Genomic DNA, 15309 nt, shown 5'->3' with positions numbered 1-15309 from the left:
CTTCTTATCTAACAGTCTGATTGCCAATATAATTCGTTCCATTCTTCGCTGTGTAGTTCTCAGCTTCTCTTCCATTCTTTTGGTGAGTGCCCAAGTTTCACTTCCATAAGTCATGGTGGGGAGTATACATTGATTCATTATTTTACGTTTCAGACAAACTGGGATATTGCTCTTCAGTATGTGACTATTTCCTGAATGCTATCCATCCAAAATTTATTCTTCTCTTCACTTCCAGCCATTTATTATTACAGCTAATAACTTGTCCCAGATAAGTATATGACTCCACCTTTTCAATTACTGCTCCTTCAATCATTATTTCCCTTTCCGTAGCATACTTGTTCATCATTACTTTTGTTTTAGCCATATTCATCTTTAGTCCAAAATCCTTACTAACTGTGCATAACTGATTAAGATTTTCCTCTAATTTTTTGGGATCATCGCTTATGACCACAATGTCAAATCGTAAATGGTTTAGGTACTCTCCGTTCACGTTGACTCCTTTCTATGACCAGTCTAATCTTCTGAAAGCTTCCTCAAGGGCAGCAATAAACAGCTTCGGAGATATTGTGTCTCCTTGTCGAACTCCTTTCTCGATTTTAAATTTCCTACTGTCTTTGTCTAGGCTAATAAAGTAGGTAGCACTCTCAAATATTTTCTTCAAAATCATAATATATGGGGTATCTATGCCTCGTCTTTCCAGTGCCTGAAACATTGCCTTATGCTGTATGGAGTCAAATGCCTTTTCATAATCCACAAATGCCAGGCATAATGGTGTTTTATATTCATTTGCTTTCTCCAATAGCTGTGATATTATGTGAAGGTGATCCGTAGTTGAGAATCCTGTCTTAAAGCCAGCTTGCTCTTTCGGTTGATTCTCATCAAGTATTCTTTCTAATCTGTTAGTAATGACACTTGTGAACAACTTATAGATGTGGGATAACAAGCTAACTGGTCTATAATTTCCAGTTTATCTCCTTTCTTATGCAGCAAAACTATTTTTATTGCATTATTCCACTGCTCAGGCGTCACACCTTTTCTAATGCACTTTGTGAAGTGCCTTGCCAGTTTTTGTATTATGTCTCTTCCTCCCAATTTTAACAACTCTACAGTAACTTCATCTTCCCCCGGGGCTTTCCGATTCTTCAATGCGTGTTCTACCTCGTCAGGAAGAATATCGGGTATATCGTATGTGTTGCTACTTTGCAATCCATCTACCTCACTGCTGGTATCATTCCCTCACTCCTTGTATAATTCTCTGTAGTAGTCTTCTGCTATTTGAATTATGCCTTCTTTGCTGTTTATAAGTACACTATCGCTATTCTTCAGTTTCAGTATCATTTGTCTTTCTGTATTACTGCTCATGGCTGCTGATTTAAATCCTTTGTTTTCCCTTAATGCTTGTTCTACTTTTCTTGTGTTAAATCTTCTTATGTCCTCTCTGAGTCTCTTTCTAATGGCTTTGCATAACTCAGTATACTCAATTTTCTCCCTGTCAGTGTTTTTCTTGCTTTTCATTTGTCGTCTTCAGTTCAACATGACAAGTGTTTCTTGACTAATTTTTTCTTCTTTGGATTTCTTTTTCCCTATAGGTTTCTTGGGCTTTCACTTTCAGAAAGTTGTAATATTCCTCGTCGATATCTTGGTCCTGAGCAGTCTGCAGAAGCTCAAACTTGTTCTTAAGTTCCAGTACATACTGCTTTTTCTCCTCCTCTGTTATCTCAAAGACTTTTGTATTATTTACTCGAGTCAGTTTTTTCCTTTCCTACATCTATATCAAGTGTACATCTTACCATTCAGTGATCACTTCCAACATTTACCTTATTCAGGACGGTAACATCATTCACAAGATATCTTCTGTTAGTGAGGATGAAGTCTATTTCATTAGCTGTTAATCCATTTGGACTCTTCCATGTCCACTTTCTGTTCACTGTTTTCTTGAAAAAAAAAAAAAGTGTTCATTACTGACAGTCCTTGAGATTCTGCAAATTCCATAAGTCTTTCACCTCTTATTTCTTTCACCAATTCCAAAATTTCCTATAGTTCCTCTTTCTGCACTGTTTTGCCTTTGTCCAACCTTAGCATTGAAGTCCCTCATAATAATAGTGTAGTGGGTTTTGTGCTCATCTAGAACTCAATTTCGGTGTACATTTCTTCAACCTCTTCATCATCATGGCTCGATGTTGGTGCATAAATCATTATAATCTTTATGCTTGTACCTCTTGGAAATCTTGAGTATTAGTCTTGACACCCTTGGTGATGTACTTTTGAATTCCAAAATGTTGTTTTTAAAATCTTTATGGACCAGAAACCCAACTCCACCTTCACTCCTTTCACGGTTTCCATTGGTTTCCACTTGATAAACTTATGATTCATTTCTTCTTCTTGTTTCAGCCAAACCGATGATATTCCAAATTCACGGTTTCTAATTCCTTTTCCAGCTCTAATATCCTGTCTTCACCGATGAGTGATCGTACGTTATAACAGGCCAAGTTCAGTTTCCGTGCATGGCAGCCTGGTCGTACCCAGAGATTCTTAGCACCCTCTGCTTCCACTCTGATCCTCTCGCTGCCGTAAGAGGGAGATTTTTTTTTTTTTTTTTGTTTTATTGGCGCATCAGCTACTAAGGCTATAATGCGCCAAGACCAGGTCATTTATAAACGAAAATTTTTAAACTTTCAGTGACCTAATTAGTTAGGTCACTATGTCAAAATATATAACAAATATATAAAAGAAAAATGTAAAAATTTTATATATGAGTAAAAATATTTATTAATTTTAAAAAGATAAAAACAGCAGACACGTTGTCATTGTCAGATAAAATCTGACTGAGTGTATAAGGCTCAGTCAGATGGTTAAAAGCGGTAGGACGGATATTGCTAAAATCTGAACATTCGACTAAAATGTGTCTGATTGATAAAACTGTGCCACAAGACTCACACATAGGAGGGTCATCCGCCCTCAGCAAAAAAGAAAGTGTCAAATGACAATGTCCTATGCGGGTCCGGGCAAGAACAACTTCCTCCTTACGATTCCTGCGCAGACTAGACTGCCACGGTTCAATTACAGGCTTTATACGATGCAATTTATTTCCGGTCTGTCTATTCCACGAGTCCTGCCATTGGGAATGTAACTTTTGATGTATTATTTGCCTGTAGTCTGTATAGGGGACTAACAGGCAGCGGTTATTATGGGGAATTGCTGATTTGGCTGCGGCGTCAGCCAAATCATTTCCCCTAATCCCAATATGGCTGGGAATCCAGCAGAAGCGGATGTCATATTCGCGTTCATGGAGAACGTGAATCTTCTGCTGAATGCTAGACAGAACTGGATGAGGATTATATCTCACAGATATTAGAGCCTGTAACATGCTAAGAGAGTCAGAATATAAAATGAACCGTTGGTATTGGTATTTACTAATATGATCCAAGGCTAACTCTACAGCGCGCAGCTCTGCAGTAAATATGCTGCATTCAGAGGGGATCTGCTCTGATATAGTGCTGTCTGTAAAGACAGCAGCAGATCCCACATATGATTCCGACTTCGAACCGTCTGTGTAGACTGGCGCGAAGTCAGAATATTCAGTTCGGTGTGCTGAATGAAGCTGCAGGTAGACACATGATGGAGTGTCCGACTTTACCCAGTTTCTAAGCGACAAGTCGCATGCCGGGACACGAGCATGCCAGGGTGGAAAGGGTTGCTTTGATGTTCGGGCAACCTTGTCTACCTTGATATCAAGTTCTTTGAGTAGCTCTTGGATACGAATACCAAAAGGACGATTGGCAGTCTTTCGAGTATTGTATAAATTTTCCCATCGTGGCTCAAAAACGAATGGCCACGTAGGATGGTCTGGCAGGGATTTCAGTTTTAAGGCGTACTTTAGAGACAACTGCTTACGTCGAAGTGATAACGGTGGTTCGTTTGCTTCGACGTATAAGCTCTGGACAGGAGATGTTCGAAATGCTCCAGTAGCGATGCGTATAGCCTGATGATGGACGGGGTCCAGCCACCGCAGGACACTGTCTCGGGCTGAGGAATATACCTGGGACCCATAATCTAGTTTGGATCGCACTAGTGCACGGTAAAGCCGAAGAATGGTACATCGGTCTGCTCCCCAAGATGTAGAGGAGAGCGAGCGGAGAATATTAAGTCCACGTGTGCACTTGGTGCGGAGTTCACGAATGTGATCCAAAAAAGTTAGTTTTTTATCGAATATGAGTCCCAAGAATTTTGGGTTTGCTGCTACTGGAATAGCATTTTGTCCGAGCCGTAATTCGGGTTCAGGATGAAGATTACGCTTGCGACAAAAGTGTACGCAAACGGTCTTCTCCGGCGAGAACCTGAAGCCATTTGCAAGTGCCCAGCAATTCAGACTATCAATGGCTTTCTGCAGTTGTCTTTCAATTACCCTCATGTTGCACGACTGGCAAAAAATGCTAAAGTCATCAACATAGAGGGCACTGTTTACAGTCGGAGGAAGTTGTTCTGTGATGGAATTTATTTTTATGGCAAAAAGCGTGACACTTAATACTGATCCTTGTGGTACTCCCTCCTCTTGGCTAAAGGAGCGAGAGAGTGAGGATCCCACACGAACTTGGAACGATCGATTGGCTAAAAAGTTTTGAATAAAAAAAGGCAGATGCCCTCTTAGGCCTAGGCTATGTATGTCTTTTAAAATGCCAAAAATCCAAGTTGTGTCATACGCTTTTTCCATGTCAAAGAACACCGACACCAAGTGTTCCCGTTTTAGGAAAGCATCCCGGATGGATGCTTCCATTCTAATAAGATGGTCCAAAGTGGACCGGTTCCGTCGGAAGCCGCACTGGATGTTGGAGAGAAGGTCATTTGATTCTAAATACCATATTAAACGAGAATTGACCATTCTCTCCAGGATTTTGCACAAACAGCTAGTCAGAGCAATAGGACAATAATTGGTGGTGACTTTTGGATCCTTTCCTGGCTTAGGAAAGGCAAGAACGATTGCCTTTCGCCAGGAGTCCGGAAACTGCCCTTCAGTAAAGATTCTGTTATACAGAAGGAGCAGACAATCCATAGATGTTGGTAGAAGATTTTTAATCATTTCATAATGGATGCCATCTGGTCCAACGGCACTTGCTTTGGAAAGAGTGAGCGCTCTGTTCAGTTCCTCTATAGTGAATGCCCCGTTGTAGGGATAGAGGCCCTTGGTCTTAAAATTAAGTGCTTGCCTTTCCAGTTTGTGTTTAAGGACCAGGAACTCTGGGGAATACGAAGATGTTGCAGAGATCTTAAAGAATGTTTCCCCAAGAGCATTGGCTATTGCAGTTGGATCTGCAATAGCGCATCCATTATAATCTAGGATTGAAGAAGGGTGGGATGTATATTTTCCCTTCATTTTCCGGATTTTATCCCAGACTACCTTAGAGTTGGTAGACTGGTTAATAGATGATGTAAAACGGATCCACGATTCCTTTTGACTCTGACGACGGATGTAGCGTGCTTTGGCTCGTGCACGTTTGAAGGCTATAAGGTTGTTCGTGGTGGGATATCGGCGAAATATCCCCCACGCTTTGTTTTGAGCCTTTTTTGCTGCTGTGCATTGTGAATTCCACCAAGGTTTGGGAAATGGTGGAAACCGGGCTGATGTTTTTGGGACAGCTTTAGCAGCTGCTTGGACGATGATTTCTGTGATGTACTGTACTGCGTCATTGATCGGCTCTTGACTGACTGTGCTAAGATCGAAATTTGCCTGTTGTTGGAAGGCAGTCCAGTCAGCCTGATCAATCTTCCACCGTGGTAACCTAAAAGGAAGACATGGTCTCCCACTGTGTAACAAGGTTATCACAGGGAAGTGATCGCTTCCGTATGGATTCTCCTCCACTTCCCAGGTGAGTGAAGGGAGTAGAGAAGGGGAGCAGATAGAAAGATCAATGGCAGAAAAAGTACGGGTAGGCATATGGAAGAAGGTGTTTTTTCCAGCATTTAGAAGGGAAAGGTCATTGTCATTGAGCATACGCTCAATGACTCGTCCCCTTCCGTTGACGTTAGCACTACCCCACAGGGTGTTATGTCCATTAAAATCCCCGAGAAGTAAGAAAGGGGGAGGCAGCTGCGTGAGAAGATCATCAAGGTCTGCCTGGGAGATGTCAGTCCCAGGTGGCAAATAGATAGAGCACACAGTTAATAAAAATCCCACCGTAAGGCGAATTGCAACAGCCTCTATGCTAGTTGTAATTAGTAAGGGCTGCACTGGGGTCTGGTTACCCACAAGGATAGCCACTCCCCCATGTACAGAGCCATCCGCAATTCTGTCCTTACGATAAATTGTGGTGTTATGCATCGTGGGATCATCATTTGCCTTTAGATATGTCTCCTGCAAGCAAAAGCAAACTGGCTCGTGCTTGTGCAGGAGGGCCTTGATGTCATCAATATTTCGCCGGAATCCACGACAATTCCATTGTAGGAATTTACCCATTATTTTGGCTTGGTGGGTCCATCAGGCGGCTTCCGAGGTGCTGAGGGCTTACTTTTATCAGTCTTGGATTTATCTTTTTTGGGGAAGAATGGATGCTGTCCCGTGTCCATTTCCTCCTCCGCAAAGAGTTCCAAGACTGACTCTTCGGTTACCTCCTTCTGCTCTACATCCATCTTTTCTTGGGTACTAGGGGGGACTTCCCCTTTCTTATTCTTTTCTTTCATAATTACCTTTGGAACTTGTGGAGCATTAGGAGGTACCGATATAGGAGTGGCAGCTGATTGGTCTTTTTGTGCAGGTTTTTGAGAGCTTAAGAGATACCGCGCGATGGGAGTGAAAGACTCCTTTGGAGGAATGGTCATGTCCGTCTGAGTTTCGACGGAACATCTCCCTGCTACCTTCTGGGCGTAGGTAGGTTTGTTGATATTCAGGGGTTTGACCGATTTCCTTGCCTCCTGGTATGATATATTTAGCTCTGCCTTCAGCCGTTGAATTTCTTTTTCTTCTTTCCACCTCTGGCATGCTCTTGAGTAGGCCGGGTGTTCGCCTTCACAGTTAATACAGGTGGGTTTTGCGGCTGAACATGCTGTTGTTTCGTGGTCCTTTGCACCGCATCGAGCGCATGCAAGGACTCCACGGCAGGCCATTTGAGAATGTCCATACTTCTGGCATTTAAAACACCGTAAAGGGTTCGGAATGTATGGACGCACTGAACAGTTGATGTATCCAGCTTTAATCTCATCAGGAGGTTTAGGAGTGTTGAAAGTCAGGATAACGCTCCTGGTTTTAACAATTTTTCCATCCCTTCGCGCAGTGATTCTCTTGACAGCAATGACTCCCTGTGGTTTTAATTCGGAGCAGATTTCCTCCTCGTATACGTCGAAAAGGTCCCGCTCCGAAATGACACCTCTAGATGAATTGAGTGTTCTGTGTGGTGTCACTGTTATAGGGATTCCTCCGATTGATGTTGTTCGGAGTAGGTGTTCTGATTGCCTGTCATTTGTAGTTTCGATTAAGAGGTCTCCAGAACGGAGCCTCTTAACTGACTTGGGTGAACCTGCTAACCCATCCAACCCTTTTTGGATAAAAAAGGGCGACATTTTACCAATTGGTTTTTCTCCGGTGGAATGTATGATTAGGAACCTTGGAACAGGCCCTGATGGTACTTCAGTTCGCTGCCTTTTTTTAGCAATAATGCTATCTGTATCATTGTCTATGTTTTCAGATAGGGACCGGGTTGGGGCCCCTGAAGAAGTAAGTTTATCAGGATTCATGAAGTTTATTTAGTTGTTCGGTGCCCGGGCTCCCCACCCACCACGGAGCCCAAAGGGACGCCCACTACCCGGCATGCAATAAATGCGCTCGGGAGTGGGACGCCAGGGCTACCCAGACACTATACCCGCACCGCCGCCAGCCTGAATCCTGTCCCTCGGACCATGAGGGTAGGGGCGTGGCATTGACACGGTTGACCCTCGCAGGCGAGCCTACTAGCCGATTGATCCTAGCCGGGCCTTCCAGGACCACCCGTCTTGTCGAAGCAGGGGCCAAAGTGGTGTATTGAAGCTGGGCCCCTCAACCACCAGGATCCCCCTTTCCGAATTTCCACGGGTCGCAGCGCACGGCAAACACGCCGGATTCCATTGATGTAAGCCCGGAACCTAGGCTGTGGGCGTTGGATCCCAGTGATGCTAGTCTGGAAGTCCAGCAGCGTCACTGGGAGGTCCCCTCACCACGTACAGGTGCCCACGTCGAGGGGCCGTAAGAGGGAGAGTGAAAGCTGCTGGGGACTGAGGGCCATTTGTATTGTTGTGCTGTCATATGCTGGAGGGTTTGGTCTTTTCCTCTTCACGCTGACCAGGCATCTTGAAGAGAACCACTCTACACGTTCGTTGCCACCTAAGTGACATAACAGGGCTTACCATCGAGAAGGTGTGCATGAGTGGATTTTAGGGAGGCAGGCCAACCGGACTTCTCCTAAATCTTCTGTAATAGAGAGATATTGGATCCATCAGTGTTTTAGGCTGAGTGTCTGATAACACACAGAATACCTGTTCCCCTCTAAGCCCCTGTCCTGCTCAATCAGCTGCAACTTCTCGAATATCTGCTATCAATTCCTTAAATGCTGATCTCCAGGTAATTCTCCAGTGGGGCAAAGACAACTTAGTTGATTTCAATCCTTCTAAAACTCAGTCTTGTCTTATATCTCGCAAAAAGGGTTCTGCTCCTATGCTTATCTTTGGCGACACTCCGATTTTGAGGCAAAATGATTTCTCTTTTGGGTATTACCTAGACATCATCAGTTTGGGATTCGAACCCGCTACATTTGGGTTGCCAGGCAGGTACTTTACCCACCAGGCTAGCCCGGTCAGCATCGCATCATAGTATTTCAAGATAATTGCAGATCTTGAAGAGTGCTTCTAATTTAGTTTTTGTTCTTAAAATTTTCAAAAAGTGAATCTTATTTCTAAAAATGTGTCCTTGATGAATTGATCATCAAAAAATGGTTTGCATTTTTTCGCAAAAAGATGACTCACTTTAAATGATTCTACAGTTACTGCTTTAGATTGTAAATTAGGTGTCACGAAGAAATCGTGTGTGGATAATCTGGATTTAAGTTCTTTTAATTTATTTTTTCTAAGGTCATTATTAGGTGGAAAATCCGATTGGTATTTACCATGGAGTGCATTGAAGTGCCTTTCTAAATTTCCTTTTTTTGAGTACAGCCACAGAAGCATTGACAATTTAAACATTTTTCTTTTATCATTACAAAAAAGTACTTTGTCCCCACTCTTGATGAAAATGATACGCTTTACTCTTTTTCGTTGTATTCATTTTAAATCAAATTAAAGTACTGTTCAGTTATTAATTTTAAGCAAGCTAAATAAGAAAAAAACACGTACACATGCACTCCAAGTAACTGCACGAATTTTCACTAGACTAGACTAGCGCGGCGCAGCAACAAGAGTAGTCATGTGGTTAAATGGATTTAGCATTAGTAGATACATACGATGCAAGAAAGCAAGCTTATGCAGCATTAGCAAAAAAAAAACCCTCATTTCACCCTCCATTTGTTCCAAATGCTTGTCCAGCTCTGCCCTAAATTTATTTAGGCTATCAACTTCCACAACAAAACATGGAAGTCTGTTCCACCAATTAACTATCCGTTGGCTAAATGTAAATTTCGGCACATCTATTCTACAACTGTCTTTCCTCAATTTCAATCTGTGTCCCCGTCAGGTTCTTAATCTGAGAAAGAAGAATCCGATCAGCATTCAAGCCATTCAAGGCCTTATAACACCTCAATCAGATCACCTCACAGGTACCTAACTCTCCAAGCGCTGCAATTTGCAGAACTTAAGACTTTCTTCGTAAGAGCACCCCTCTGTTCCCCTCAATCTTGTTACCTTTCTTTGTACTCATTCTAGCAACTCTACATCCTTCCTAAAATGATGCCTCCAGACCTGCACACAGTATTCTAGGTGTGGCCTGATCATTGACTTGTATAATGGCCTGCCTGCCCTGGCAGCCCATCTGCACTGCTCAGCAAACTTCATATTTGACTGCACAATTACCCCCAGGTCCTTTTTTCCCTTCACTTTTCACTTCCCTGAATGTAGTACCACACAGTTGGTCAGTTTATCTTCAGTTATTGCTACCCATATGCAGTACTTTGCATTTGTCAATGTTAAACTTCAGTTGCCACTTCTCGGCCCATTTTCCCAACTTACCTAGATCCAGTTGGAGCAGCATGCATTGTTTACTGTCATTAACAACCCTGCCAACCTTTGTATCATCTACAAACTTGGACATTAAATCTGATATACCTTCATCAATATCGTTGATAAATATACAAAACAACAATGGGCCCAACACAGAGCCCTGGGGAACTCCGCTAATAAATTTGTCCATGAAGAGTTGTGGCCATTGATTACCACTCTGTCTTCTTCCACTCAACCACCCCTTCATCCATTGTAGCAACTTACCCTTAATGCCATACCTCTCCAATTTGTACAGCAGTCTTCTATGTGCAACAGTATCAAAAGGTGTCCTGAAATCGAAGTATATGATATCAAAATTATTTTTGGCATTTAGATCCTCTGTGACCACATCATAGTATAAAATAAAATTGGTTAGACAAGACCTACCTTTAACAAATCCATGCTATATCTTAACTATTACTGCAGTCTTATCTAGATGATCCTGCAATGCTTCTTTAACCAGTGATTCCATTATTTTCCCCAGAAAACAATTTAAACTAACAGGTCTATAGTTAGTTGTGTCACCTTTTGAACTCTTTGTGAATTGGTGTTCCATTTGCACACCTCCAGTCAATGGGGACCTCCCCAGAGCCCAAAGAAGCTCTCATAATTATGGCTAAGAGTTTGCTTACTTCCTTTGCTGCCTCCTTTAATATAACCGGATAGATCCCATTCCCCAGGTGACTTTTTTTATGTTTAATTTCAATTTCTCCACTTTGCTCTCAGTTATTACAAAATCACTTAGCTCCCTATTGAGTTTGATCAAGTCCTAGCACTCCCACCATTGAATAACTCCTCATGTGTATGTAGATGCAAAATATTCAGTTTATCAGCTACCTGAGCATGATCATCAATAGTCGACCCGTGTATGTTAAGTGGTCCAACCTGATTCAACCCTTTCCTTCTAGAGTTTACATAAGTAAAGAACTCTGCTGTTTTTCTTTGCATCCTTTGCCAAGGATTTCTTGTAATCTGCCTTTGCCTGCCTAACCTCCTTTACTACTTGATTACAGACTAGTTTGTATTTACCATAAGCTTTTGTCACCTGATACTTTATATGCATCTCATACATTTTTCTTCTCAGGTACAAGCCTCATTAGTTCATCTGACATCCATTTAGGCCTAAACCCTGAACAGTATTTATTTGTTGGAATGAAAAGCCTAGTAGCCTCCAAAATTAAGTCCCTGAAGGCTTCCCATTTACAATTCAACGTTGGTAACATTATCAGTTGATCCCACTGTACAGAATTTAAAAACCGTCTGAGACCCTGTAGTCAACTTTACGAAAGCAAAAGCTCTTCCTTTTAACCTTGATGGTAGTTACATCCTTAAGTAATTCCCACATAAGTACATTGTGATCACTGTCACCCAGTGGTTCCTTTATCTGCAAATTCTTAATGCATGAATAATCACTGCTGATAATCAGATCAAGAGTATTACTCCCTGTGGTTGCCTCTCGAACATGTTACTGTAGAAAATGTCATCCAATAAATCCACAAAAGCCTTGATAGTGTGCGAGTGACCAACCCACAAGTTCCAGTCGATATTTGGAAATTTAAAATTTCCCCCATTATAAGACATTCTGATTTATAGGCCCACTATTTCTCTGCACTATTGCTCATTATACTCATCAGATTCATTAGGCCTATAACACACACCTACTCTCATTTTTCCTTTCCCAGTGCTTATGTCACACCAAACAGACTCAACATTGCATTGTCCACCAACATCAATTGGATACACTTCCTTAGATTGTGTTTCTTAACTAACAACATAGCCTCTCATCCCTTTCTATACACATTGTACTCACCAAATTCCAATTCTGCATTGCTTATGTCTGCGTGACACCACATCTGATATCCCAAGAATATCTGCCATTGATGTTTGGACACCTCCAATTCTTCAAATTTATTTACCAAACTCCTAGCATTGGTGTACATGCAAGTATACATGCACCTGTTTCTATCTTAGCTACCCCAACACAGCCTATGTATTTATTTTTCCACTATGACTCCCAGCAGTCCTGGAAATCTCCATTGCCTTGCTTTCCAGGATGCTGCTCATTTTAATAGAAGCAGTGCAAGAATCACTTTTGCCTCTGGCTTGCTAACCTTTTAGTCTGTGTATCCTCCCAAGTTGCAGTTTTTTGACTTGCCTAACACTGCCTCGATAGCATCAGCAAATATTCTTGCACCCTTTCTAAGTCTATCCCATCACTGTAGAAGCAGTCTCTCCTGTTAACAAGGACGGACCAGGCTGAGAAAAATTCTACCCCTTGAGCCTTGCACAATCTCTCCAGGGCCGAATTGATCAACAAGGCTCTCATCACATACTCCCTCTCATCGTATCTGGGCAGAATTGCAGGCAATTTCACATTCAACCCTAACTTGACTTTTCAACGTTGACCTGCACTTGAGTAAATCTGCAGATCTCTTACTGTTAATGTAATTAGTTCCAACGTGTACAAAACAATATCACCTTCTGTGCACTTAAAAAAAATATCTGCTATACAACGTCATCAACTTTTGCCATCTGCAATAAGCATATGCAGTGGGGTGCTTAATAATAATAATTAAATTTAGATTTTGACTAATCTTTATTATTTTTATTGCTATTAGCAATATGGTGCAAGGAAGCCTGAGGTTTCTGCTGCACCAGCCAAAATTCTGAATTACCCTGAGAGAGAGCAAACAAGAGTCAGAAATAGAATGGAATCACCAAGAAAGTGAAGAATGATGATATCTAGCTCAGGACTGTGGGTGTGCCAATGCAAGGTAGGGGGAAGGATTCAAAAGATAAAAAAAAAAAAAAAAAAAAAAAGATTTGTACTCTTCCAGAAGTAGTTGTGATAGAAGGTTGATCAAGTATTACACTTCTTCAACATAGTCACCAGACATGACACATTTTTGCCACCCCTCAATACATTTCCACAGGACTTTTGTAGAAGTCTAACTATCCTTCAAACTACAACTTGTTGGCAGAAATCACCTTTCCATCAGCAGCAAAATGTTTTACACAAATGACTTCTGGGAGGGAGGGAAAGAGGAAGAAATCTGAGGGTGCAAGGTTGGACAAACACACAGAATGTAGCAATATTTCAAACCCACATTTGTGGGCACACCTCTGCAGCATTTGAGGAATGTGCAGGGAAATTACTGTGGAGAAAGCACACACATTTTGGCAGCTTTCCCCACCTCCCCTCCCCTTAATAGCAGCATGTAGCTTTGAGGTTGGAATAATACTCTGCCATCACTGTACAGCCCTTTTGAAGGGAATCTGTTAGTATTACATGCCATGTTAATCCCAAAAAACTGACAGCATCACCTTTGCCCTTTTTGGGTGGTGGTGATTCTGCATGCTTCCATTGTTTTGACATTATTGGTTTCAGGATCAACAGTGACGGATCTATGTTTCATCCAAGGCAACAAGCCAGGGAAAAAAAAAAAAAAAAAAAAAAAAAAGCAAGCCCTCTTGCTTTTTCTGGCACATCGACACTTCATGTGCACATTGTGCCCTTTCCTTTCTCTAGTAAGGAGGTCAGATGCCTGGGAACACGATGTAGCAGACACTTTACTCACATGCAACTGTTGATAAATGTCTCCAGAGACTACAATAATTTGGGGCTATGCAGTTCTTTGATGCTAATAAGGTGATATTTCAGGATTAATACTTCCAGTTTTGCAACACTTTAGTTACAGAAGTTGCTGGGCTAAAAACCTATCACTCAGCACCAAGAAATTCTTGGTGCAGTTTTCAAACAGGGTTCCACTAAATATTTAATGATAGGGGCATATAATGTAGAGATTAAAATATTTTGATACAAAATAAATATTCAACAGCTGTCAAAGCATTGATTTTCAGATAGGTTTCACAAAGGAACCCAAAGGTTCTGCAAATAATTCAAATAAAACCAAGAGCTCCGAGGGAACAGGCAGAAAAAAAAATTATATATATATTTTTTTTTTTTTAAAATCAAGAAAGCAAAGTTACTTTTAACATATAATTTTAATTACTTACTGCTTTTTCCAGATCATTTTTATTACCAATAACAACAAAGGGAAAATTCTCAGGATCACGAGGAGAAGCTTGAATAAGAAATTCATCTCTCCACGAATCAAGTGATTTAAAAGTATTAGGTGATGTCACATCATATACCAACACACAACAGTCAGCACCCCGGTAAAAGGCAACCCCTAAAGACTGAAATCTTTCTTGTCCAGCTGTATCCCAAATCTGTAACAAATTAAATATTTGTTCAAACTAGAGTAGTTAAAATAAGACTGTAGAGATTTTTAACATACAGCATAATCCAAACCATGTCTATTCTTAATATGTCGTATTAAGAATAGACATGGTTTGGGTATTATGAATATTAAGAATAGTAAAACCAGTAAGAGTTAGTTCAGTAGACCAAACCAGAAGAATCAAGAGTGGTGTGTGTGTGTGTGTGTGTGTGTGTGTGTGTGTGTGTAAACAAATGGAGGAATCAGAACTTTGAGCTGTTATCAAGCTTGAAGGTCAGGTCTACAGCAGAGGCATATGCTGATCTGATGGAAATATTAGGAGGAATTCTGCACACACACCCCCCAAGTACTGCAGAGAACTAGTTCATGTATATTTTCTCATATTATTAATATAAAACAGAGCTACAATGCTCAATATGCTCTGTGGTATTTCAATACAGTAAACCCCCGCTATTCGCGGGGGTTACGTTCCTGAGAAATGCCACGAATATCGAAAACGCAAATACTGAGTTATGGCTCCCATAGTAATAAAGGGGTTCCGTTCCAAAGTATGAAATATATAAGAAAAACTAGTCTAAAATTGTCTATACATGTATTATTTGTACCTTCATAATATGACTATGTACATATACAGTACATAGTGAAATGCAAGCATATGGCATCGAAATGAAAATAAGAAACAATTTAATATTAAATGTAATATTTATTAGAAATTTCAAACCAGCACCCTTGCTAGCTAAAAAAAAAAAAAAAACTTATCCCACCAGAGCTATCACCAGTTTCGCTAAAGTGTTGATAAAGGAGTTTTGCCTTTTTACGAATGATGGGTGAACTTAACGGAATTTTATTTTGAGTT

At 41.1% G+C, this 15309-nt stretch overlaps 1 protein-coding gene across 2 annotated transcripts in view; it reads right to left on the bottom strand.

Moving 5' to 3' along the window:
- Positions 1–15309, bottom strand: part of LOC150089093 (ras-related protein rab7-like) — an 84265-nt gene that overhangs the window by 8224 nt on the left and 60732 nt on the right. For both annotated transcript variants that reach the window (XM_090369811.1, XM_090369810.1), the window contains exon 4: positions 14227–14442. In XM_090369811.1, coding sequence (XP_090225937.1) covers positions 14227–14442 — 216 coding nt within the window. The remainder of the gene's footprint in view (positions 1–14226; positions 14443–15309) is intronic.

The sequence above is a fragment of the Mastigoproctus giganteus genome, chromosome 3, assembly GCF_048544385.1.
Source record: "Mastigoproctus giganteus isolate SK-2022 chromosome 3, ASM4854438v1, whole genome shotgun sequence".
In the NCBI taxonomy this organism is placed as follows: domain Eukaryota; kingdom Metazoa; phylum Arthropoda; class Arachnida; order Uropygi; family Thelyphonidae; genus Mastigoproctus; species Mastigoproctus giganteus.
Note: the sequence above shows the minus strand (reverse complement) of the source record. Positions and strands in the feature narration are given on the sequence as shown.